We start from the raw sequence: 27380 nt of genomic DNA, 5'->3' as shown, positions 1-27380 counted from the left end.
AACTTAATCCTCATCCTCCAAGATAATTTTCTCCAGTAATCCATGACACTTAACTACCACACATGTCAATATTAAATTTTAGGTCATTCATGTTTTCAAGTGTGAAGGTCATGAGTTCATTCAGAGTATGAAATATTATTATTATTCTAAAGGCATTAGGGACATTTGTATTGTGTGCAAGTTCTATTAGGATATCCCTTGGAATTCCCATGTGCAATTAGGCATCTAAAGCTTAAATATTTAATTGATAAGACATTGCTTTATCTAGTGCAAGTTGACTAAGTTTGTTATTTATTGATATGCAGGGTAATATTTTGGAGTTTCTAGAATTTTGATGCATCTAACACTACGATAATGACTTGGAGGATCCTATTTATTGGTTTCAATAACTTCTGTGAAGGTTATATTAACACCATGATATGGGGATTCCATAGATATATTGTTGTAAGGGTTACGTTGAAATTTCACATTACACACACTTCATGAAAAGCCATACCTAAATTATTGGAGAATAATGCAAGGCCTTAATTATAAAGATAGCCTCCCACTACAATGCAAAAGCATTCAAAGATGTCAAACAACAATTGTTGCAGCAACACAATATAACAAAGAAAACGCAATAATGTGCATCAATTGCATTATGGTAGCATCAAATACCCCTTCAAAGGCAACATGTAGATCACCATACAAACCAATACTTTGTAGTGTGCCAGAAGGATGCAGTATGGTGAACTTAAATGTGTTAAAGGAAATGGGATATCCCAAGGAGACATGGGTTTATGTTTCATTTGGACAAGTTTATGGTGGTCAGAATCGTATGGCTCCTCTAATAAATAGGTTCCAAAATTTGGTGACCAAGGAAGAGTTAACGATAAAGAAGGAACTCAATTTCTTTAAGAAACGTGTTACAAGATTTCCAATGCTTAATTTCCTTTCATGCTTGAAGTTTGATGTTTGTGTAATGACACATGGTGGGGAATTCGCTAAATTGATAATTAAAGCTTAAAGGAATTTGAAAAGAAAGAAGTGAACGTAATTGTAGGAGAAGGGGTTTCTTTGAACTATCATGGATTAGAAGGAAGAATGGATGAAATTAAGTATGTTGATAGGTGTGCAAACATTCATTTTCTTTCTCTCTCATTTATGTTGAAAATGCTCTAACCAGGTTGCCTTTTTGGGAGTCTTTGGTTGGGATAACAATGAAAACATGGTGCAGTTTGCATTTCTTTTTGCGTCTTGTATTTGTAATCTTTGTTTGGTTCCTAATTATACTTATACCATTCATGACCTTTTGGATATGGCAGTTGACATTTGTGCGAAGATTTACGGAGGCCCAAAAATGTTTCTTAAGTCGTCTTTCTCTTACTCTTTTAGCCACTGATTTTTTTTAATTTTTTTTAGTGTGGTTCATAAACGCCTTGGTCAGTGAGTGTTCGCTACATCCACGGAAAAATATGGGCTAATCACCCCTTGGCCTACTGGCAACACCTAACCCCAAGGGATTTGGGCAAAATCAACCCTATGACCTCCCAATGGTGAGGCACGGTTTTTGACCAACTAAGCTAACCCTTGGGGCTGACATCTTTGAGAACTTAGAGGACAATGGTTCAAGATTGGTGTAGGGACATTGTGTATGGTTTTCCATCAGGAGGAGTATTGAGAACTATCACAAATTGCATTGGTTGTTACCATCAATGCCATGTGTGAGGGTCCCCATCATATGCTTGACATATTTTGGTGCAATAGGCTTAGGCTTCACAATGTAATGCAGCAAGTATGACCACTATATCAAAGTATATATAAATGCTATAGGAACATCTCCAGGTTTAAATGGAAGTGGTGGTGCTAACCATCATGGGCCAAAATCAAAATCCCAATTTCATTTGTCAATGCGACTTGGTCATTTTTTCATTATGAGTTGAATGGATGTCGCTCCAACTTGCAACCTGCATTAAGGTCGCACTTTCATATTGTGACCTCGATTAGGTCGCACCTTCAAATGAAAATGGAAATTCATGTTTTAAAGTATCTGTCAATCCACCCAGAAGATGTGACATTTCTATAACATGATTGTGTGACCTCCTTAAATCGCATTTGTTGGTCTCCTCCTCTACCTGTGACCTGCCTACCGACTAAGTCACTAAGTAGTAGGGTCACAAGGTCGCATTGAGAAATCCAACGGTCCATATGACCTCTGATCTTTTCGACCTTGCGACTCCATTCTCAACTACAATGGTGGCTAGTCATTCCTTGAGGTAGCAGGTCACATTTTTGGCCCCACCACTGCAGTTGGAACGTGCGATCTGCATTAAAATTTGAATTATCCACTCTATGCAACATGGTCTAGAATCTATACATGCAACTCAGCCTACTCAATATATATGTATACTTTGAATATGTATACGGAGTGCACGTTGCAAGCAAAGAACACTCGTGTTATGCACAAGTTGATTCAATGTGGAAATACATAAATGACAATCCATGACAATTTGTATCGCACCAAAAAAAGATAAGGAGACGCAATGGGTATTATAAAATGATAGCTTCAAACACAAAGGATAAAATTTGGTTGAATATGGTAGATTGCAACTTGTTATTGAGAAGGAGATGAAGGGTTATTTTAACAATCTGAATGCATTTAATGAAAGCTTCTTGCTAGCATCAATCAAAAGATTTAGTTACATAAATGGGACCTCTATGATGATGGTTCAAAAAGAGTTGCAGTTTGAATGTGACCATCATGGTCATATTCTTGCACTTTATGTTCAGGTTCGTGAAGACTTAATAGTAGTTGGTGATTTGATGGAATCATCTCTTTATTAATATATTAGCCCCAGAAGAAAGCAATTGAAGAGAGGACTTGTGAGTATGATACAAATTAGCTTTACAACAATTGAAATTTTATATAATGATATATATATCTTAGAGCATAAAACATTTGCAACCTTTTATAGTGAGGAAAAATAGTGATGTTATAATTGATGGAGGAAATTGCAACTGTAGTGGTTGTCCAATAGAGGAGTTATGCAAGAGGGTGGAAGGGATGATCATATTACATTGATACAGAGATGGTGTTCAAACCCAAGTTATTCCTTGTCTCAGTTCATAAAGTTGAAATGGTCATTTGAAGTTTGTAACAGGGTCACCTTTTCAATGCTCAGGATATCCATGATGCTTTAGAAGTCAGGCAAAGCTAATATGATTCAAGTTGTGTCTTAACAGTGTTATTACATAATGTTTGCAAATACAATAAGAGAAATGAGCATATTGCGATGAAAATACATGTCTCTTAGCACTGTCAAAGAAATGGCTCCAAAAATGTGAGGAATGTTGGTGTTTCTTTCAGAACTTGTTGTGAATATTTTGAAGCCTAAGAAACACCCAGTAGAGACCACCTGCTTTAACAACATTGTGGCGCAGAAAAGGACTATATAGGGGTCCAAATTCATGTCTTTCTTTTAATCAATTGATATTTTTTTAATGTGTTTATTTTCTTGTAAATATGTATGACCTATGTTATTCGTTTGCAAGAAGAAGATGTTGATCCATGTGGAAGAACCCAGGGTCTCTCGTATAGGTTTCCCAACTAGGGTTTCGATTAACAAGCAACTAGATCTTTGTAGTTGCCCATACATTGGGTCGGCCTCAATAGCAGATGCAGTAGCAGGAAAATTGACATTCAATATAGCAAATGGATCGCAACCCTATTAAGTAGCTCATTATGACCTCGCAAAAACATTAGGGTTTCAGCCAAATTAGCCAAATTTGTTTCCTGCCAAGCTCTTACTTCCTTGGGCTCTTAGTCAAAGAATCTGGATGAATACAATATGAACTGCTCAACCTTGATCTCAACCTACACAAGTATTTTCTTTCATCTTCCTGACTGACTTCCTTTGGCCAATACTTAGCCAAATTTCCAAGCCTCTAAGCTCCTAATTCCTTACCCAGTTCCTGAGAGAATTAGCCCATATTTAATTGGGAAATTCCCCACTCATAACTGCGCAATCCATCCATAGGTATTCAACTAATTGCATGCACCATTTGTACAACTCAGAAAATTATACAAATGATAGTAAATTGTCCCTAAACTGTAATGTCAATTGGGTCTTCCTCTGAACTGACATGCATGATTTATTTTGAGTGATTTATTAGTTATCTAATTGATCATTGCATGTGAATTAAATCCAATTTAATTCACTTGAACACTCACTAGTTCCTCTAACAGTTAGAACTAGTTTAACTGAATTTAACTCAGTTAGACTAAATTAATCAATTACAACTCAAAAGAACTCAACTTGGGCCCCTAAAATTTAGAAATCACTCTACATGACTCTAGATAGACTTCCAACTCGAATTTACCAAGCCAACTAAGTAAACTTAACTTAGTTAACTACTAAAAGTTGCTATGAGAATAGAATTACAATTTAATTCCTAATTTAATTCAAGGACAAATTAAATTAGTATTTTCCTAGATGTTATTTTTAACATTTCTTGTTGCAATTTTCAACACAAATCACCTCTCTAAAAAGTGTCAAACAAAGGAAGAAACTTTAAAAAGAATTCATTGTGGATGAATAAATTCTTAGTAATGGAGTCAACAATAAAGAATCTGCATGTCTTACCACCTAGTCAAAATAGAAGTAAAGAGAGAAAAAAGAAGAATTTTATTCACAAAAGTACAAAGCTATCATACAATTATTCTATATGATTTTGGGCGTGACCTAGGTGCAATTATATATACCCGTCAAAGTTCAAGCGTGAATAAAATATGGTACTCCCTACACTTTAAGGTGGAAAGCACATTGATATATAATGATAATAATAATAAATTAAACTCCTACACCTTAAGGGGGAAAGTGAAGATCGTTAGAGGTAAACCAAAACCACCACATTGTTCAAATCTAATTATTCAGTGATCATCCAAAACCACCACATTATTCAAGTGAAAATGGTTAGCGATAAAACAAAAACCACCAATATCAATGGAAAATGGTTAGTGGTCAACCAAAAACCACCAAATAAAGTGAATATTTATTTGTGAAATTTATTTATTTCAAAGTGATTTCTTTTTGAAACCTATAGATTGAACTAAACTAGCCATTTCACTTCATTGGATAAACACGCATCCCTATCCCCATCACATATGCTAAAAACATGGACATCATAGAAATCTTGTTTAGTTCTAAAATTCTTTATTCACTCTATTAAAGATATATAACAACAAATATCCCAGAGTAAATTTGAACATATTCTTTTCATCTATATGTCCTCTTCAACTCCTTTATTTACCATTTGATTGTTTAAAGAAATGTAATGTGTTCCCCAATTCAAATACCATGGTTGCAGGCCCAAAGTTCATAAGTTAAGTCCACTTGTTTCTTGTACCCGCTACACTAGCACCCCAATTTTTGAGCATATTTAAAATTTTGGGTCCCCCTTTTGCTTGCCTAAATCCTTAAGGGTTATGATCATGTTTAAATTGGTTAATATCCTCTTGACCTAATTACTCTCAAACTCTAGTGATACCTATGCTTCTGCAGACCTTTGCCCTTAGCACATTAGGGTTTTAGTAAATTCATTGCTTTAGTTATGCAATACTTATATTATGCGTCCTTGAAACCTTATTCACCTACTATATGCATGGTTATAAAATGAAGACGTCTTGGCATCGCTCAAGTTACATTAGGGTTTAGGAAGCCCTTATCTTTCCCATGCATCCTTAAACCCTATGATGTCATGACTAAAAGCCCAGTCTTGATTTAACCTAATCCAACTAAAAGCCTAGTCTTGATTTAACCTAATCCTCATCCTCTAGGATACTTTTCACCAGTAATACATGACACTTAACTACAACACATGTCAATTTTAACTTCTCAGTCATTCAAGTTTTCAAGTGTCAAGGTCAAGAGTATTATTATTCTAAAGGCATTAGAGACATTTGTACTGTGTGCAAGTTCTATTATGATATCCCTTGGAATTCACATGTGCATTATTAGGCATCCAAGGCTTAAATGTTTAATTGATAAGACATTACTTTATCGAGTGCAGGTTGACTAATTTTGTTTTTTATTGATATGGAGGGTAATCTTTTAGAGTTTCTTGAATTTTGATGCATCTAACACTACGATCATACCTTGGAAGAGCCTATCTATGAGTGGGAATAACTTCTATGAAGTTTATATTAACACCATGATACGGGGATACGTTGTGGCAAAGGTTACATTGAAATCTCACACTACATACACTTCATGAAAAGCCATACCTAAAATATTGGAGGATAATGCAAGGCCTTAATTATAAAGATACCCTGTCACTAATGCGAAAGCATTCAAAGATGTCAAACCATTGTTGTGAAACACAATATAACAAAGAAAATGCAATAATGTACATCAATTGTATTATTGTAGCATCAAATACCCCTTTCAAGGCAACACGTAGATCACCCCACAAACCGATATGTTGCAGCGTGTCGGAAGGACGCACTATGGAGAACTTAAAATGCGTTAAAGACAATGGAATATCCGAAGGAGACACAGGTTTATGTTGCATCTGGACAAGCTTATGGTGGTCAGAATCGTATGGCTCCTCTAATAAATAGGTTCCCAAATTCAGTTACCAAGGAAGAATTAACGATAAAGAAGGAACTCAATTTCTTTAAGAAACATGTTACAAGCTTTCCGGCTCTTGATTTCTTTGCGTGCTTGAGTTGAACTCTGATGTTTTTGTAATGACACATGGTGGGGACTTCGCTAAATTGATAATTGAAGCTGGAAGGAATTTGAAAAGAGAAGTGAACGTAATTGGTGGAGAAGAGGTTTCTTTCGTGGATTGGAAGGAAGAATAGATGAAATTAATTATGTTGAGAGGTGTGCAAACATTCATTTTCTTTCTCTCCTGTTTATGTTGAAAATGCTCCAACCAGATTTCCTTTTTGGGAGTCTTTGGTTGGGATAGCAACGAAAACATGGCGCAATTTGCACTTCTTTTTGCGGCTTGCATGTGTAATCTCTGTTTGGTTCCTAATTATACAGTTCAGGGCATTTTGGATATGGCGGTTGACATTTGTGCGAAGTTTTGTGGAGGCCCAAAAACTTTTCTTAAGTCGTCTTTCTCCTGCGCTTTTACTCACAGACCGTTTGCATGGTTTCCTTCTTTCTGCTGGTATTGTTTTTATATTTCTCGGTACTACCGCTTTGATAAATTATTTCAAGCATCTTTGAGAACTTAGAGGACAGAGGTTCAGGGTCGGTGCAGGGAGGGTGTAAGGTTTTCCATTAGGAGTATTGAGACCTATCACAAATCGCGTTGGGCGTTACCATCAATGCCATGCATGAGGATCCACAGCATATGCTTGGCATCTTTTAGTGCGATAGGCTTAGGCTCACAATGCAATGCAGCGAGTATGACCACTATATCAAAGTATATATAAATGCTTCAGGCACATCTCCGAGTTTAAATGAAAGTGGTGGTGTTAACCATCATGGGCCAACATCGAAATTCCGCTTTTATTTGAGAATGCAACTTGGTCATTTTTTCGTTATGAGTTGAATGGATGTCGCTCCAACTTGCGACCTGCATTAAGGTCACACTTTCAGATTGCGACCTCGATTGGGTCGCACCTTCAAATCCAAATCGCAAATCGTGTTTTAATGTCTCCGTCAATCCACCCAGAAGATGTGACCTGTCTATTACGCGATTGTGCAACCTCCTCAAATTCTCATTTGCTGGTTTTCTCCTCTACCAGTGACCTGCCTCCTGACCAGGTCACTAAGTCGCAGGGTCACGGTCGCATTGAAAAAACCAGCGGTCCATGCGACCTCCGATCTTCTGTGACCTTGCGACTCCGTTCTCAATTGCAATTGTGGCTAGCCATTCCTTAAGGTAGCAGGTCTCTCGGCCCCACCGCTGCAATTGGAACCTACGATCTGCATTAAAATGCGACCTATCCACTCTATGCGACATGGTCTAGAATATATATATGCAACTCAGCCTACTTAGTACACAGGGTGCGCGTTGCAAGCAAAGAACGGTTGTTTTATGCACAAGTTGATTCAACGTGGAAATACATAAATGACAACCCATGACAATATGTATCGCACCAAAAAAAATTGGGGACATTATAAAATGACTAGTTCAAACACAAGTTGATTAACGTGGAAATACACAAATGACAACCCATGACAATCTGTATCGCACAAAAAAAAATGGAGGCACGGTGGGTATTATAAAATGACTGCTTCAAACACCGGTGACCTAAGTTGATTAAGTTGATTGCAGATTTCCAGAATGTCACGGATATGGACACTGGACACGGTCAACCAGACATTTTGACCAGGTTTATGTCTGTCGGATTCTCAAATATTCCGGAAATCTACAATCAATTTAAAGATAGCCTTCAAATACAAAGCTAAAATTTAGTTGAAAATGCTAGACTGCAACTTGTACCGAAAAAAGATAAGCAGACACGATGGGTATTATAAAGTGACGGTTTCAAACACAAAGGCTAAAATTTAGTTGAAGATGGTAGACTTGTTATTGAGAAAGAGATTAAGGGTTATGTTAACAATCTGAATGCATTTAATGAAAGCATTTAATGAAAGCTTCTTGCTGGCATCAATCAAAAGATTCAGTTACACAAATGGGCCCTCTTTGATGATGGTTCAAAAAGGGTTGCAGTTTGAATGTGACCATCATGGTCATATTCGTGAAGACTTTATTGTAGTTGGTGATTTGATGGAACCATCTCTTTATTGAAATATTAGCTTGAGGAGTAAGCAGTTGAAGAGAGGACTTGTGAGTATGATACAAATTGGGTAAAAGCAATTGAAATTTTGCATAATGATATATATATCTTAATGTAGAAAATATTTGCGACCTTTTACATTAAGGAAAAATAGTGGGCTACAATTGATAGAGGAAATTGCAACTCTCATGGTTGTTCAATAGAGGAGTTATGCAAGAGGGTGGAAGGGATGATCATATTACATTGATACAGAGATGGTGTGCAACCTTTGTCTCTGTTCATAGGGTTGAAATTTCCATTTGAAGTTTGTAACATGGTCACATTTTCAATGCTCAGGATATCCATGATACTTTAGCAGTCGGGCAAAGCTAATATGATTCAAGTTGTGTCTTAATAGTTTTATTACAAAAGATCTGCAAATACAATAAGAGAAATGAGCATATTGCGATGAAAATACATGCCTCTTGGCACTGTCAAACAAATGTGAGGAATGTTGGTGTTTCTTTCGGAACCTACTATAAATAGAGACCACATGCTTTAACAACACTGTGGCACAAAAAAGGACTATACAAGGGTCCAAATTCATGTTTTTATTTTAATCAATTGATTTTGTTTTAATGTATTTTTTTGTTTCTAAATATGTATGACCCATGTTATTTGTTTGCAGAGAGAAGATGTTGATCCATTTGGAGGAACCCAGGGTCTCTCATATAGGTTACGCAACAAGGGTTTTGATTAACAAGCAACTGGATCTTTGTAGCTGCCCATACATTGTGTGTAGCAAGAAAATCCACATTCAATACAGCAAATGGATCACAACCCTATTCGGTCTTTATCATGAGCTCACAACAACATTAGGGTTTCAGCATCCTTCTCTATTCTCCTCACCCCTTCTCTTTTATCAATATGTTAACATCTATACAAATATCAATTGACCTTGTAATAGTCACTAGACATGAGAGAGAAGTGAGGAAATTGAAAATTCATGAGGGTAGATGAAAGGTCACCGTAGGTGAATAGTCACCTCACCTCTATAAATGTCTGCATATTCCATTTGTAAAGGAATTTTAGCATGAGAGCTAGGACTAGCAGCAGATAGTTTATATGTACTTGAAGAGCTAGAGGCACTCGGCTCTTGCCATTTAGTAGGGTGAGTTGTAGTGAGGTTAGGGTTTTGCATTGGATAATGGTATTGGCAGTCCACATTCAACTATTGGGATTTGATGAATTGCATGATGTGTACTAGTATTTGTAGCAACAATAATAAGAAATTCCTTATTTCCAACATTGGTTCCCATGCTTACTCATAGTAATTATTGGTTGTCTAGTATGTTCACTATATTTGGGTGTGCGCTTTCATACAGGCAATGTATTATGGAGTAGTTTGTAATTGTTGCATGTGCTTTTGCTTTCAAATTTGTGTTTATTTATTTCATGTCATGTTGGTGACTTATTGTGAACTAATTTGCAATTAACCTTTGGCATGTTCTTGTTCATGTATGTCTGAGATGGTTTTGGAACATATTTGTGTGTGCTTTCATACAGGTAATGTGTTATGGAGTAGTTTGTAATTGTTTCATGTGTGTTTGCTTTCAAATTTGTGCTTATTTATTTCATGTCATGTTGGTGAATTATTGTGAATTAATTTGCAATTAACCTTTTGGTATGTTCTTGTTCATGTATGTCTGAGATGGTTTTGGCTCATTGATCCTCCTTGTAGCATATTTCTTCTTATTGTTATTATTTTATTGTACATCTTTCTACAGTTCGTCAATCTTGGGTTGACTTTGTCTCCTTGTTTGGGCATTTCATTCTTCTTCTTGCTCTAACATCCTCCTCATTTGACAATCAAGAGCGAAAACTAACATGATGGCACTCGGACCTACATACCGAATAGGGCTCCAATCCCAAATTGTGTGAGCTCTAATTGGGACTTCACACTAGGGAGTAGTGTGAAGGCCCCCTAGCTGTTGTGGGCATCTAGCACCTTCAACATTGTCTAATAAAAAATTTGATGTCTTTGATTGTCAAATCCATTTCCTTAATTTCCTCTATCTCTTTTTAATTGATATTAATAGATTAATTTTATAGCATTTTAGTTTAACATTTTTTATCTTTTCGTATTATTCACTTTTATATGAAAATTTATGAAATTTATTACATTGATTTAAATGTGTCTATTTTGAAATAGGGCCTCCAAAATTTTAATTTAATTACTAACAATTATTAAGTGGATGGTAGGAATTTAATCTCCATAGAATATTTTAGAATATTCTTAATCGTATTCTCAAATCAAAGATTGATATTTATCTTAGTCATGCCCTAATTAAAATATCAGTGTGGTGTAAAATCAACTATAGTTTTTAAGCATGTTGTATTGATAAGCGATGGTATTGGCCTATAATATTGTAACAAATTTAAGAATCTTCCTAATTAAAATTCTTAATATATATATGTAACTCTTTTTTTTCGCATAGTTCATAGACACCTTCGATCGGGGTGGCACCTCAGCCTACTGCAAGATGTGCCACCCCTTGTTAGTTTTTTTTTTTTTTTTAATGTAAAAAATAGTTGAAAAAAAGTTATATATATATATATATATATTTAAATTATATTAAAAAAATTAATCCTAAACTTATTTATAAAAATAAAAAATAAAAAAATAGCTTTAAAAAAATTAATTAATTAATTAAACTATTTATTATTAAAAGTCATATATATATATATATATTTCAATTGTATTAAAAAATTTAATCTTAAATTTATTTATTAAAAAAAATTATTGATTATTTATTATTTTAATAGTTTTTAAGTGTGATTTTTTGAAAAGTTTTTGGTTTATTTTATGATCTAATTTCAATTTTAACACATGCCTCAGGGTTTTTGAGAGAGTTGAATCCATATATACACTTAAAAACCAGTGTAAACAACACAAATCCAAAATCCAATTTACTAATCTATGCAGAACATCAACCTTATACTTATATACAATACATATATCAAATAATTCTTGAAAAAATAAGATAATATTTATGCAGAACACCAATCTTATACTTCTATACAATACATATATCAAATAATTCTTGAAAAAATATGTCGTGCTTATGTTAATTATGAAATTTTGATTTATATATATGTGTAGTTTCGAAACTTATGGCTTTTGTTTTCTGTGTTTATTTATTTTTTCAAAAAAATAGTAAAATATATATATTATAAAAAAAATAATCCTAAATTTATTGATAAAAACTTATTTTTAAATAAAAAATTAAATTATTGAGTATTGATTATCCTAGTAGTTTTGAATGTATTTTTTTGGAAAGTTTTCTGGTTTATTTTATAATTTAATTTGTCTAAAATCTAATTATGATTCATTGAAATCACAAGTTTGACAAGTGGACTCTTCACAATCCAAATGCCTTGGGCTCTTGGTTTTGGGTAGCTTTTGGGTTTGGGTTTTTGTGAACGCTGAATCTATATATGCAATCAAAAAATCAATTTAAACAACACAAATTAAGACAGTCACAATCAAAATGTCCCCGAAACTTTTAGGTTTTGGCTTCGGTTTTAGGAACGTTGAATTCATATATGCAATCAAAAACCCATTTTAAACAACACAAATAAAACAATCAAATATTACTCTTTTACTATCTATTTATAATTATACTATCTATTTATAATTATCTATGTGTAAGTGTGGCCATAATAATAATAAAAAAAACACATTGGACAAGTGAATAACCATTAATTTTAATTAAATAATACATCTTAAATAACCATTATTAAATAACAATGATTATTTATTACAAAAATATGAGAGATTATCATATCATCATTTAACAATAAATTAATATTATTTTAATTTAATCAAAATATTATTTATCACAAAAATAGACATGTTTTTTTTTTTTTTTTTTTTTTTTTTTTTTCGAAGGTGGCAAAACCTATCAAACTCAGGTGTCAAACCAACAGTGAGGACAGCCATCTCTGGCTGCTATCCGCGAATGTCGGTTTGACTCATCACTGTTATCAAGGAAAACCACGCCCCCTGTAATAACCCGCTGGTGGTCCGTAAGGGAGCAGACTTTCACTCCTGCCAGATGCCTCTGGGTCTTGGGCCGTTAACCTGTTTCCTTACGTCCGAGGAAGACGAGCTCTTAGCCAAGCAGAAATAGTTTTACGGCATACTCCAGGCCGACAAAAATAGACATGTTATCATAATATCATTTTAACAATAAAATAATATTATTTTTTATTTAATTAAAATGTTTGGACATGTCATAATATCATTTTAACGATAAAATAATATTATTTTTTTATTTAATTAAAATATTTGGAGGCTTAGAGTATTGTTAATGTTAAATCTTGAAGTGTGGTTTAGTTCTAGCCTTTTTTTGTTAAGGTCCAATTTTTTGAAAAAAATAGTTTATTTTATGATTTTATTAGTCTAGAATCTTGCTTAGATTAATTGAAATCACAAATTTAACACGTGAAAATATTTGGAGGCTTAGAGTATTGTTAATGTTAAATCTTGAAGTGTAGTTTAGTTCCAGTTTTTTTGTTAAGTTCTAATTTTTTTGAAAAAAATTATAGTTTATTTTATGATCTTATTAGTCTAGAATCCGGCTTAGATTAATTGAAATCACAAATTTAACACATGAATTACTGAGTTTTTTGAGAGAATTAAATCCATATATACAATGTTTTTGAGAGAGCTAAATCCATATATACAATATACCATCAAATGACTATTTTCACTAGATTCTGTCCAAAATTTATAAAAACTTCGAAAAAAAACACAATTAAATATTACTCATTTATTATCTATTTAAAGTTATTTAGTAAAATTATTTTTTCTCTATACGTGTGAGAGTGTGGTCGTAGTAATAACAATGTGACCACGAGTCAACCATCATTAATTTTAATTAAATAATACATATTAAATAACCATTATTATTTATTAAAAAATATGAGAGATTATCATAATATCATTTAACAATAAATTAATATTATTTTAATTTAATCAGAATATTATTTATTATAAAATATGACATGTTATCCTACAATCATTTTAACAATAAAATAATATCGATTTTTAATTTAATTAAAATGGTTGCAATGCTCGCTGGGCTTAAGAGAACTATTACAGTTAAGATTTGAGGTACTGTTAAGGCTGGTAAGGAACCCAATAGAGAGTGATTGGTGTCTTATTAAGATCAGAAAGTTGTTTAGCATATTAAAATAATAATAATAATAATAAATAACTAATTTTAATATTTTCTGCCGTTATTTTTTTAATTAATTAAAATATTTTTCCTTAGAGGGCATCATTTTCTCTCTGAAGATTTTATCTCTGAACTACGCACAACACACTACACAATCATCTATTTATCTCTGGACTACGGACCACACATTACACATAATCATCTATTTATGTATTTCATAAATTAATTTTTTTCTTCCACAAATTTAAAAACGATTCTCATCCCTGAGAGCCCATAGATCTAAACTACAAATTTATTAACTAAAATGTGTTAGTTCGTTCAGCCACGCCCCCTGAGAAACATCAATATAAAATTATTGATCAGGGAAATTCGCGGGTGAGCGACCAATAGAGTTCTCATGAAGGCTGACAAAATATAGACGGCCGCCCATCTTCAGCCCACTGGTAATAAATGATCTTTTTGGATCAGAATAGTAAGCGATGGCTTCTCCATCTTCTCTCACGCCTACTACGCCTGATGTGGGAAAGAGAAATGGATCCAAGTTTATGAAACTGGATATCCTTAGTAACAAATGTCTCAAAGAAGCATATTTGGCCGCAAGATCCCAATACATATTTCGTTCCTGTCAATAAGAAACATTTCGCACCATTAAAGACCATTATGATAAGTGAAAAAACAAGTTACATACGCAGAAGGACGTCGCCTGTCCAGCAAGCAAAATGCATCTTCCCGGCCAACCCCCGGAATCTGGCGAAATAGACTTCATGATTACGATCAGCCCAGTGGATCCCAGGGCTTTTCCAAATCAGGTCAGTCTCAGGTTTTTCTGAAGTCATGGGTTCGTTCCCAAAACCCCAAACCCCTTGGAGTATGGTCAAATCATAGTTCTAGGTGAAACCATGATCCACTGCCAGATACCAATTGAAATAGCGCCTAAATCATTCCAAGGGTTCAAATCCCAATTGAACCCACAATTATAGACCTAGTGTACAAATATCAATTCAATAAAATAAACCAATTCAACAGTGAATTAGCAGTACTGTGTATAAACATCAATTCAATAAAATATACCAATCAAAATAAACCAACCAAAGCAAAAAATTACCCCAATAAGACCAATCCAATATATGCCATCATCGTCGAGTATCACATTATCAGGAAATCCCGGAAGATTTTCGATGAATGTTTCAACTTTGCCTGCTTTTTCTCCTTCCAACCAATACTTTCGACAACGGAAGCTACATAGGCAAAACAGACATGCAACTTATGAGCTTTTAATAAATTAACATGGAAACTTCACAGAACCTCTTAAAAATATAGCAGTTAACTTACATGAGAGTTTCACAATATATAAAGAAATCCTCTTTCTTGGATAGCGCTACCGCATTGGGGAAGTAGAGGTCTGTGAGCAGGACGGTAGCAATCTTTGTACTCGGATCATATTTAAGCAATCTACCGTGAGGAAGATATTCAAATACCCCCAACAAAATATCTTTTGGGCTATATTTATAGGTGAGCTCTGTGAAATACACCACGCCTTCTTTTGTAACATCCACTCCGTCCACTGTCCTGTAACAAGTCAAATTACAGAAATACATGATTTAAGATTGCATGTAATATCTTGGTTATGTTATGAGTGAAAATTGTATGAAAAGATTTCCATACCATATATAACATTTAGGGAAGTATAGGAGTAAGTATATTAATGTGGTATGTCAACAATGATTGTTATCCTCCCACCCAAGCTAAATTCCAGCTTACTTGGATATCTTTTATCATGAAACATTGGAAATAATATAACAGCGTACAAAATACATCTTTTGGTTGGCCAAGAATTATAATAACTATGATAAGAACGAAGCTTTTTTTTGAAAAAATAGGCAAAAAATGTTCTCTATTAACAAAAATTATCTTGGAAGGATGTCTGAGATGCAAGGGTACAAGAAAGGACCAAATGCAAATAGCAAAACTGGATTTCAAACTAATGGGGTCCGCAGAATCTTATTATTGACAAGGGGATTCGAAATGACCAAACATGGACCAACGAAGTCCTCAACGTCCGATTACGACGCGACAAGATTTACAAACTTAGCTCGTTGAACAAATGAAAGATGCAATGTCCGACTGCTGTACATGTCCACAAACTTGGTTTATCGACCAATGACACCTGCAAACATAACTTGTGGACCTATACAGGCCATCAAATTGCCTTCGACCCAATGAGAGAGTTGCAAACTAAAAGTATGAGCTCGCAAACCACCATGAACATATCAAGCACAAAGAAATAGGGAGGAAGGGTAGCTGAAGAACGACGTACCCCGAATACTGCACAAGAACCCACGGATACAAATCTGCATTGTGTTGCTCTCTGAATTAATGATAAGATGCAGATACAAAAAGGACTCTCAAATTTGCTTTGTATTAAAGGCCCATCTAATGCACCGGTTGAAGCATTCCCATAATTATGATTAATAATTATGATCCTGCATGATTGCGATAATGTGTTCCATTCTCATACCTTAATAATATGCAAAAAACGACCCCAAATACCTTTTAGGGCATGGTGAAACAATGCACAGAACCCTGTTCGAGTTAAAACCATCACAAAATTCATTCCATAAAATTGGTGTTCTGCATAAATTTTATCACACTTGCATATCTCATAACAAGAAGAGTTATTTCCAACCAAAAAAAGGCACGCAGGTTAGACATGAAAGAAATAGTGACCAAAGAAGGCAAGTAGATTGGACACAAAACAAAGAGTACGAAAAAGTTGAAGAACAGTGCATAGAAATTAGTGCAGGAAGCCTAATGCAGCAGGAAGAAAAGGTCATCGGCTATGCATTAACTAAAAAGCCCCACTATTCATTTTTTCACCTTTTCTGGTGTTTCCTAAAGCATTCTTTTGGGAAGCGGCAATCCCTCCAATTTAGTAATGCAATCTAAAGGTTTTCATAAGTGTCATCTAGGGGTTTTCAGGAAAGAAGGACCCACAGGAGGTGAATACGCAAGGAGCATGTTTCTCAATTCAAAAGTTGACATGGCCCAAAGAATGACAGGCATATGGAAAAATTCATTAAAGCCATTAATTGGTTGGTTGGGTAGCTTGGAGGGTAAATGTTTTGCTAAAAAAGGAGGGAGAACAGGAGACAGGGATTTCAAATCACAGAGACAGAGAATAGAGTCGTGTATGTAGAGATTGTGCACAGAGGGCGAAGGAAATCTCTCGCAACAACAAAGGGAAGAATGGTAAAGCCAAAGACAAGAATCTTGTGAGCCTGTGTAATCCCAAACCGAGACATAGACTTGTGGGTATTTTAATGTTTAGAGGACATAGCCCCATATTTTTGTTATAGAAGAGCCCACTGAGCCCTGCATTTAATGTGCATGAATTTCATGTTGATACACTGGTTGTTCCAGGTAAATTCCTCTGTTGTGCATTGTGTGCATGGTGCTTCTATCTATTTGTGTTGTGTCCTCTGCGAATTGTTGTGGGCCCTGCATGTGCTACCCTGATGTGATATCAGTGCAAGTGTGATACCTACAATTATGAACGAGATTCCAATAAGGAGAGTTCCCTGGGAAGAATTAAGAGAGAAGGCAGTGCCGTGAAAATGAAACTGTTGGGTAAGACTATAAAGAAAGTAAGATTGCACAAGAAATTGCAATTTGGCACATAAAAGAGGGGAAGGAATACCACTGAAATAGCGTTGAAAACAACAAAGAAGGTGATCACAAAATCATTGCACTGCTGAACTCTACATATGCTCAAATGGATGTCATGGAAAGAGTCCAGAGAAGGTGAGTTGCAGTGGATCTCCATGAAGAGTGATGATGAACAGGAACGAGAAGTTTCAAGAATACAATAAAGAAGCCCAGCCTCCAAAATTGAGAATTATAAGGGCGTTGATAGATCTGAGAGGTGGACCTAAGGATTGAGACTCCGGCATATTCAAAGAGTCTGAACCCAAAAAAACTCATAGATTGGATTGGGGAAATGGGGAAATGTTTCAACTCCAAGCAATCAAAGACTCCAAAGAAGTAAATCTTGCATGGACCAAGGTGAAGGGTCATGAATCTGTGTGGTGGGATAATCTCCAATTAGATAGGTAGAAGAAGGGAAATATTTCATGGATCTGTTTAGGGCACTAGAAATGGAGATGGTGGTGAAGGATTACATCAAAGAATTAGGTGAAGACAGCAATGAAGGGGGAGAAGCTATTGCTATGTATATAATGTTCTCAAATATGCTATTCAAGATGAGCCCATCATGGTGACAATTTACTCTGCCACTGAGGAACATCAGCTAGCTTTGACAGCTAAAGAGATGTTGTCTAGAAGCATTAGAGTTCCCAAGGCAGAGGAAATACAGGTAGAGGCAACACCATGTCTACCTAAGGGCATGAAAGTGGAACCAAAGGACAAGAGATCAGCACAAGTAATACAAATCAAATCTTCAGAACAAATTATGAAGCCCCTAGAGGCCAAGGATCTCCAAAAGGAAGAGGAAAACAATTCAGTGGAACATGCTGTTGGGTGCAAGAATACCAAGTTTTATGGGCGCCTGAAGAACTTAAATTCATGCTGGAGACAATTAGGAAGAAGACACATAGCTCAAGAAGTAGGAAGTGCGGTTGGGTATATTGTTAAAGACACCATACACAAAGCGAGAGCATGGAGAGAATATCATATTCAAGAGACTCTTGTTGACACCCAAGAGACAGCATAAAGAGGAGTTAAGAAAAACAGAAAGTGATCTTCAAAACCAAATGCAACATTGGAGTTAAGTGTTGTTCACTTATTGTTGATGGAGATAGCACCAAAAACCTCGTGCCTACTAAGGTAATTTAGAAGTTAAATTCAAGGTGCACCCCACATCCAAATGCATATAGAGCCTCTTGGTTGCAAAAGGGACATTATGTCAACATATCTAACCGTTGCTTGGTAAGTTTCCACATAGGAAATTACCATGACCTAGTTTTATGCAATGCTTTGCTTTTGTCATCTTTTGTTGGCAAGCACATGGTAATTTGACCAAAATATTGTCCATGATGGCAAGAAAAATACCTTTCTATTCGAGAAGGGTGGAAAAAGATTGACATTGCTTCCAATGAAGGAGGAAGAAGGGTAAAGCAACAATTGTAGGGTGATGCCATGTACAACAAAGGAATTCTTGAGAGAGGAGAAGATGACAAAGTTTGTTTTACACTTATTCCAAGATGTCAAATCTGAATTGGAAAAGAGTGAGGTCCCAGCAGAGGTCAAGGCTTTGTTCACTAAGCTAGAGGAAGTTATAATGACTAAGTTTTCAAGGGGATTTCCACCTATGAGAAGTGATTTCCATCAAATAGTTTTTGTTTCAGGTTCAAGTTTTGCAAGTAAGGCACCACCACACAAATTGACTCCAATAGAGGGTGAAGAGATAAGCAACTTTAAGTCAGGGAGTGTTTTGAGCACTTGGGCAATACATGGTGTTCTAGCACCAAAGAAAGGATGAGAGTGAAGGATGTGTACTGATTCAAAGGCCATCAACAAAATAACCATTAAATAATGGTCCCCATTGTCAACGCTAGACAACTTAAAGCATCCCTTCAAAGGAACAAAATACATCATCAAGTTTGACTTAAAGAGAAGATATCACGACATCAAAATTCAAGGTGAGAAGTGGAACAACATTGAAGACGAATGAAATGCTATATAAATCACTAGTCATGCCATTTGGGTTGAAAAATGCTCCCAACTCTTTCATTAGACTTATGAATGAAGTGTTGACACCTTGCTTGGGAAGGTTTGTGGATGTACATTTGGATGACATACCGGTGTTTAGAAAAACAAAAGAAGAGCACAGGATGCAATTGAAGCAAGTGCCAAAGCAGTTGAAGCAAGAGAAATTGTTGATAAATCTGCAAAAGTGTTTGTTCATGAAGAAAGAAGTGTTGTACATGGACTTTGTGATATCTCAAGTCAGATTAAAGATAAATCCAAAGTGTTGGCATTATGACACAGGTTTGGCTCTATGGCACAGGTTTTGTCCTTGATGGCAACTCACTCAGATGACAAGTCACAATTCAGGGTCACAGAATGAAGGAAAAAGAGATATATGTAGATTCCCCTTGACCAAGCCGCGTATACACGCGGGTTCGACAACCAAAAGGCGCGTTGCGTATACACGCACTTTCATGCTAGGAAAGGCACGTACATTTGGTTTTGGTCTGTGGTATTTGGACCATGGTATTGTGATCCATGGTATTGGTCCAAGGTAACTTGTCCGACGTGTTGACCCCAGGTATTTAGTCCAAGGTATTGGTTCTAAGTGGTTTTGGACCTTGGTATTGGGTAAAGCCTAAGACTATAAAAGGAGGAGAAGATCATTAGGCAAAGGCACTCAAGTATTGAATATCTACTGAAGAGAAAGATCTCAAATACTAATCATTGGGTAATGGTGCATAGCTGGATCTGAATCAAGGAGGAACCTGACTGCTTGAAGAAGGATAAGTTCTATTGATGGGTCAAGATCTTAAGGCTTGAAGAGAAGTATCTTTGTGTGGTTTTTGATCTTTTATCTAAATAATTGGCACATGTCGTAATCTGTAAATCTGATGATCTGGGTATAACTAATGTCTGAATAGTGGTAAAGGTTAAATCATCTTTTACAGATCTGTATGCAGGTTCCGTATAGCAAAGGCACGTATACACGCTGGTTCGGTATTTCAAAACTGCATATACACAGGTCCACCTTGAGAAAAGTGCGTATGCATGCCGGTTCGACACATTGAAGTAGCGTACACATCATAAAATATGTTTTAACTACTTCTGTTCACTGTTGCAGTGTTCTGGGTTCTGGATTGGGCTCTGGTCACTGTTACTGTGTTCTGGTTACAACATTCAGAAAAGTGATTGTTTGATTCAGTTTTGGTTGGTGCAAAGGAGATTGGTTGATGCAGATGTTTGATTGATGTTATTGATGGATCCAGTGTGAAAATTAATGAAATGTGGTCCCTGGAAGAAAAAAGAAGGTTGTAGCCTTCTGAAGGTCAGCACCTATGTACTAGTACATCAACTAGTACAAAAGCTACGGGGTTGTAGCTCCCTTCCAGGAGAAGCTAGAGAACGAGAGAAGGTTGTAGCCTTTTGCAGGTAGAAACCTACGTATTGATATAAGACTGCACCAGTACAAAACATTGTAAAAAAAGTTTCTTATTAGAGACGATTGCAGCAGGTGGTTTTCACCCACATTGAGTTTCCACCTTACATCTTGTGTTCATGTGTGTGACTGTTTGATCTGTCTTTACTGCTCCTGGTTACTGTTTATATGGTTCTGATGCACAGATTAATGATCAACTTATGAAGAATTAACTAAATTATAAGTTTACAGGGTATACGCTAGTTTCTTTATATATAGTTGCGTATACACGCAAGTTTAATTAACTGAAGTAGCGTATATGAATCAGAATATGGAAATGAAATATTATTGACTTGCTAATACTGATTCACCCCCCCCCCCCCTCTCAATATTATTTCCAACAATTGGAATCAGAGCAGGTTCTTCAGAAGAAGCTTGATCGCTTGAAGAAAGATCCATCATCATGAGTCACTACGAAAGAGAGGGATCCATTAGACCACCGATCTTTGATGGGAGCAACTTCGTCTATTGGAAGGTAAGAACCACAGCCTATCTTCAATCTCTTGGAACAGATGTTTGGGAAATCGTGGAAGGAGGATACACATTTCCATCAGCAATTCCTACAGATACGGCAGGTAAAAAGCAGTATGAAACAAATGCCAAGGTTGTCAATACATTATTGGGGAGTCTGTCACAATCAGAATTTGTCAAGGTTATGCAGCTCAAAACCGCCAAAGAAATATGGGACAAGATCGTTCTAAGCTATGAAGGAGACAACCAGGTAAAACGTGCAAAACTACAATCTCTCAGAATTCAATATGAAACTCTCAAAATGCAAAATGATGAAAGTATAGCTAATTACTTCTTATGTATAGATGAGATTGTTAATCGCATGAAAACTTGGGTGAAGAGATAAAAGAAGTTACTGTAGTTGAAAAGGTTTTAAGATCCTTGTCTTCTAAGTTTGAATTAAAAGTTTCTTCCATAGAAGAAAAGCAGAATCTTCAGAGTATTACTATGACACAGCTGCACGAAATCCTAACTGCTTTCAAAATGAGAAAAAGGGATCCATCAGATATGAGAGAAGCCGCATTCACAGCTTCAGGAAGAGAAGATCTCAATGAATCAGGACATAATTCAGATGGAGAGGAAGAAGCAAACTTTGTCAAGAACCTTCAACAGGGTACAGAAAGATTCAGAGGTAAGCTAGCTTTCAAATGCTTTGCTTGTGGAAGAGTCGGTCATTATGCGGCCAAATGTCCTCATAAAGATAAGCTTGATAAAAGTAAGGAACCAACAACATGGAATAGAAAACAGAATGTAAGTAAGAAGAGCTATTATATGCATGAAGATAGTGATGGTTTATCAAATAGTGATGAAAATGAACATGGTAATAACTATAGACTTCTGATGGCTTTTGAAGATGATAATTTTTTGGATGCTTTAGATGAAGATGGTCTCTATGAAGAAATTTCTAGACTTAAAATCTGTTTAGAGGAAAAGAGTATGATTATAGATACTCTGACATTCCAACTCGCTGAAAGGGAAAAACAAAATGAAAAGTTAGAACGTGAAATTGTGGATCTAAGAAAAAATATTGAGAAAACAAAAGCACTCAATCTCAGTTTTGCGAAAGAATCAGAAACTTTAGATGAAACTATCAAAGTGCAGTGTTCTCCTCTGATAAAGGCAAGTCTTGGATACACTGAAGAAACATCTCAAGCACAGAAGCCATGAACCTCCAAAAGCTATCTTGATGCAACAAGGAGAAGTGAGCTAGTTGACAATCGTCAGCAAAGGCATAAAGAAGATCATCAAGTAAATCGGGTTCAATCTACTTCAAGGATGAACAGAAGATATAACCAACCACAGGTAAATCAATCTCAATTTGCTTCAAGAATGAATGTCAATGGAAACTACAATCATCAGGTCAGTAGATTTGATAATCGCAAGAATTTCTTTAATGGCCAATGTTTTTCATGTCATAACTTTGGACACAAAGCTGCTCAATGTGTTGCTTACAAGACCATCATGACCAAAGAAGCACGAAATCAAAGGAATGTGACTAGGATCATGAGAAGAACCTACAATAACTTTTCTGCTCTTGAAAATGAAATAGAATGCTCTATCTATAACAACTTCGGTCATGAAGATTCTGAATGCAGGAGTAAATTTCAGCAAACATCTTAGAAGGAGCAAGCTTCATTGGGCCCCAAACATGGAGAAAAAAAGAACCGCAAACAGAAAGATGTGGAATAGCCTTGTATGCAGAAGGACAAGAAAATCAGTGGTATATCGACAGTGGATGCTCGAAACACATGACAGGTGATAAAGAAAAACTTCAGTCATATAATGCCTTAGAAAAGGAAAAGAAAGTCTCATTTGGTAATGACACTCCTACAGTGATAAAAGGTAAAGGCTCTGTTCTCTTAAAAGAAAAGGTTAAAGTTGGGAATGTTATGTAGGTTGATGGTCTAAAGCATAACCTATTGAGTGTCAGTCAAATGTGTGATCAAGGAAATGAAGTAGTATTTCGATCAAATGGATGTGTTGTTCGTGAGCTTGATACAGGAGAAACAGTGATCAAAGGTGTAAGAACTCCAAACAACTTGTACATACTCAAGGGAGGACAACAACAGTGCTATATAAGCAAAAATGATGAACATTGGCAATAGCACAGAAGACTGCGGCATATAAGCTTCCCTCAAATAAGAAAAGCATGCAAATACTAGGCGGTTCGTGATCTTCCGGATATCCGCATTCCAGAAAATACAATATGCAAATCATGTCAATTTGGTAAGCAAACCAGAACACATTTCCCTGAAAAGGAAGGATCAGCTAGTAAGCCTCTTGAACTTGTTCATACTGACTTATGTGGACCATCAAGGAAAAAGTCACCTCGTGGAGAAGAATATTTTATATTGTTCATTGACAATTTTTCAAGAATGTGTTGGATAGGACTTCTAAAGCACAAAGACGAAGCTTTCGAAAAGTTCAAAGCCTTCAAAGCCTTGGTTGAAAATGAATCAGATCGGAAAATCAAATGCCTCAAGTCTGATCGAGGAGGGGAATTTACCTCGGATGAATTCTTCGACTTCTGTGAAGAACATGGAATAAGAAGGGGATTCTCTACTGCAAGAACTCCTCAGCAAAATGGAGTGGTAAAAAGGATGAACAGAATTGTTCAACAAATGGCTCATGCTATGCTAGATGAGTTTGGAACTTCTGCAACCTTCTGGGGTGAAGCTGCATTCGTTGTTGTCACTATTCTCAACAAAACAAACGTTCGAGTAAACAACACTCAAACTCCTCATGAACTTTGGTATGGTAAGACTCCTACTGTAAAATACTTCAAAGTTTTTGGAAGCAAATGTTACATCAAAAGGACTGATGAAAATCTTGGCAAGTTTGAACCTACAGCAGATGAAGGCATTCTCCTTGCTTACTCTTCCCGAAGTAAAAGATATAAATGTTATAATAAAAGACTTGGGAAAATTGTTGAAGGTATTGATGTTGTGATTGATGAAGCAGGCAAAAATCCAAAGCAAGTAAAAACCGAAGATTGTGAAGAAGATGAGGATTATCCTTCCACATCAAATCAAACTAATTCTGAAGAAGAAAAAACTAATGAAGCACCAGAAGAACAGACAATGGCAGAAGAAAAGACTCCATCCAGGTATGTCCAGAAAAATCATCCAGAGACTCAAATTTTGAGACAGAAAAAGGCAAGTGTGCAGACAAGAAGAACTATTACAGAATCCTCAAGCTATCTTGCATTGCTTTCCTCCATCGAACCACAAAATGTAAATGAAGCATGCAAAGATGAATGTTGGGTCAAGGCCATGAAAGAAGAGCTTGAGCAGATTGAAAGGAATAATACTTGCGAATTGGTTCCTAGACCTAATGATAAGAATGCCATAGGTACTAAATGGATATTCAAAAACAAGCTGAATGAAAATGGAGAAGTTATTATAAACAAGGCCAGACTTGTTTGTAAAGGATATGCTCAACAAGAATGTATAGACTTTGAAGAAACTTTTGCACCTGTTGCAAGACTTGAAGCCATAAGAATGTTTCTTGCTCTTTCTAGTTTTCAGAATTTCAAAGTATACCAAATAATGTAAAATTTGTTTTTCTTAATGGGGACTTCGAAGAAGAAGCATATATTAAGCATTCGTCGCATATATTAAGCAACCAGACAGATTCATCCTTGGAAATGATCCAAAACTTGTATGCAAACTCAGAAAGGCCCTCTATGGTCTAAAACAAGCTCCAAGGGCATGGTATTACTGTCTTGACAAATATCTACATCAACAAGGTTTTTCAAAAGGATCAGCTGATAGCAATCTATATATAAAGATTGATAATGATAAATTGCTAATACTTGTTGTGTATGTTGATGATATCATTTTTGGTAGCAATGAAGAAGCCATGAGTCAAAACTTTGCTTTGGTAATGCAAAAAGAATTTGAAATGTCCCTGCTAGGTGAGCTCACATATTTTCTTGGTCTACAAGTTCAACAAAAGAAAGATGGCATCTTTTTGTCACAGACCAAGTATCTCAAGCAGATCTTGAAAAAATACGGCATGGAAGAGTCTAAACCAGTATGTACCCCTATGGTAACAGGATGCAGCCTCAGCGCAAATGATGAATCAGCAATAGTACATCAACCAACCTACAGATCCATGATTGGCAGTTTGCTTTATCTAATAGGTACCCGACCAGACATCATGCATGCAGTGGGAATAGTTAGAAGATTCCAAGCAAATCCAAAGGAATCACACCTTCAGGCAGTCAAAAGGATCTTCAAATATCTTCAAGGAACTCAGAATTTTGGTTTATGGTATCCTAGGGATACAGATCTTACACTTCATGCATATACAGATGCCGATTGGGCAGGAAGCGTGGATGACAGAAAAAGCACTAGTGGTGATGCTATCTATATGGGTTCCAGATTAGTGTCTTGGTTCAGCAAGAAACAAAGTTCCGTTGCATTATCTACAGCTGAAGCGGAATATGTAGTTGTTGCATCTTGTTGCACACAACTTCTTTGGATGATGCAAACATTGCAAGACATTCAGATCACATGTACTCCACCCATCTCCATTCTATGTGATAATACAAGTGCAATCAGTATTTCAAAGAATCCAGTCATGCATTCCAAGACCAAGCACATACCTATCAAATATCATTTGCTCCGTGAACAAGTGCTTGAACAAAAAGTCAAATTGGAGTATGTTCCCTCCAAGGAACAGGTGGCTGACATATTCACCAAACCTCTACCCAGAGAGACATTTGAATACCTCAGACAGAAGTTGGGGTAGTTGATGCATCATCTTGTCGTTGACATTTCTCTGTTTCAGAGAACATTGGTTTTACGCGAGTTTCATGAAGTGTACATACGCAGGTTTCTGTAGATACAGCCGTGTATATGTTGGTTGAAAAATATCGGTGGGCCAGACTCAGGATGAAAAGACTCTGATATGGGTCTGACAGTGATCATATAGCATAGGTCCAAGGAGAGCATATACTTCTAAATTGTTGGCATTATCTTGATACAGTTTCATAGTTGTTTCTGATTCAGGTGGAACAGGTGTAGAGGGAGATCATGGTTATTGGTCTAGATGGTGATTGACAAATGCTGCTGATGATAGTTGATAATGACTATCATAGTCTTGTTTTAGATATTGTCTCTATGCCATGTATATCTTTTATTATCAAGGTCATGTAACGACCTATTTTGTTTCCCCACTATGCCTGGGATGGATGATGTAATGTTCTTGTATAAACTTTTGGTGTATCCCCACTTGGTTGCGTGGATGAGTCAATCTTGGTATATCCCCACTTGGTTGCGAGATGGATGTATGTATGAGTCTTTGGTGATAGGAAGGTCATTTATGTGTATAGAGTCATGTTCTTCTTATAGAACATCTTTTTACAGGCCTTGCTTACAGTCAGAGGGAGCATGAACAGCACACTTCAGCACATCAAAGATTTCAGCATGTAATCAGGGGGAGCATAACCCTTTGCCCTTGATGACAAAGGAGGAGAGTGACTTGGGGTTGCCATCAAGTCCAAAGGGGGAGATTGTTGGCATTATGACACAGGTTTGGCTCTATGGCACAGGTGTTGTCCTTGATGGCAACTCACTTAGATGACAGGTCACAGTTGTAGGTTTTAACCCCGTATAGAAATTACCTGCATACGAATTCTAAAACACAAAAAATAAACAATGCGAGAGCATAACACATAAAACACATATACACAAAGATTTTCCCCTGGATCCCAAAA

At 36.0% G+C, this 27380-nt stretch overlaps 1 protein-coding gene across 1 annotated transcript in view; it reads right to left on the bottom strand.

Moving 5' to 3' along the window:
- Positions 1-14153: 14153 nt before the first annotated feature.
- Positions 14154-27380, bottom strand: part of LOC149210196 (protein STRICTOSIDINE SYNTHASE-LIKE 7-like) — a 37877-nt gene continuing 24650 nt past the window's right edge. Inside the window, exons 3-5 of the mRNA XM_089396658.1 lie at positions 15298-15534; positions 15071-15203; positions 14154-14587 (exon numbers count right to left, since the gene is read on the bottom strand). Of these exons, the coding sequence (XP_089252784.1) occupies positions 14318-14587; positions 15071-15203; positions 15298-15534 (640 nt within the window). The 3' untranslated portion in view covers positions 14154-14317. The remainder of the gene's footprint in view (positions 14588-15070; positions 15204-15297; positions 15535-27380) is intronic.

Source organism: Pinus tabuliformis, chromosome 1_2, assembly GCF_031772625.1.
Source record: "Pinus tabuliformis cultivar Carrire ecotype Pingquan chromosome 1_2, CPIR1, whole genome shotgun sequence".
Lineage (NCBI taxonomy): Eukaryota > Viridiplantae > Streptophyta > Pinopsida > Pinales > Pinaceae > Pinus > Pinus tabuliformis.
This window is presented reverse-complemented; position numbering and strand designations above follow the sequence as displayed.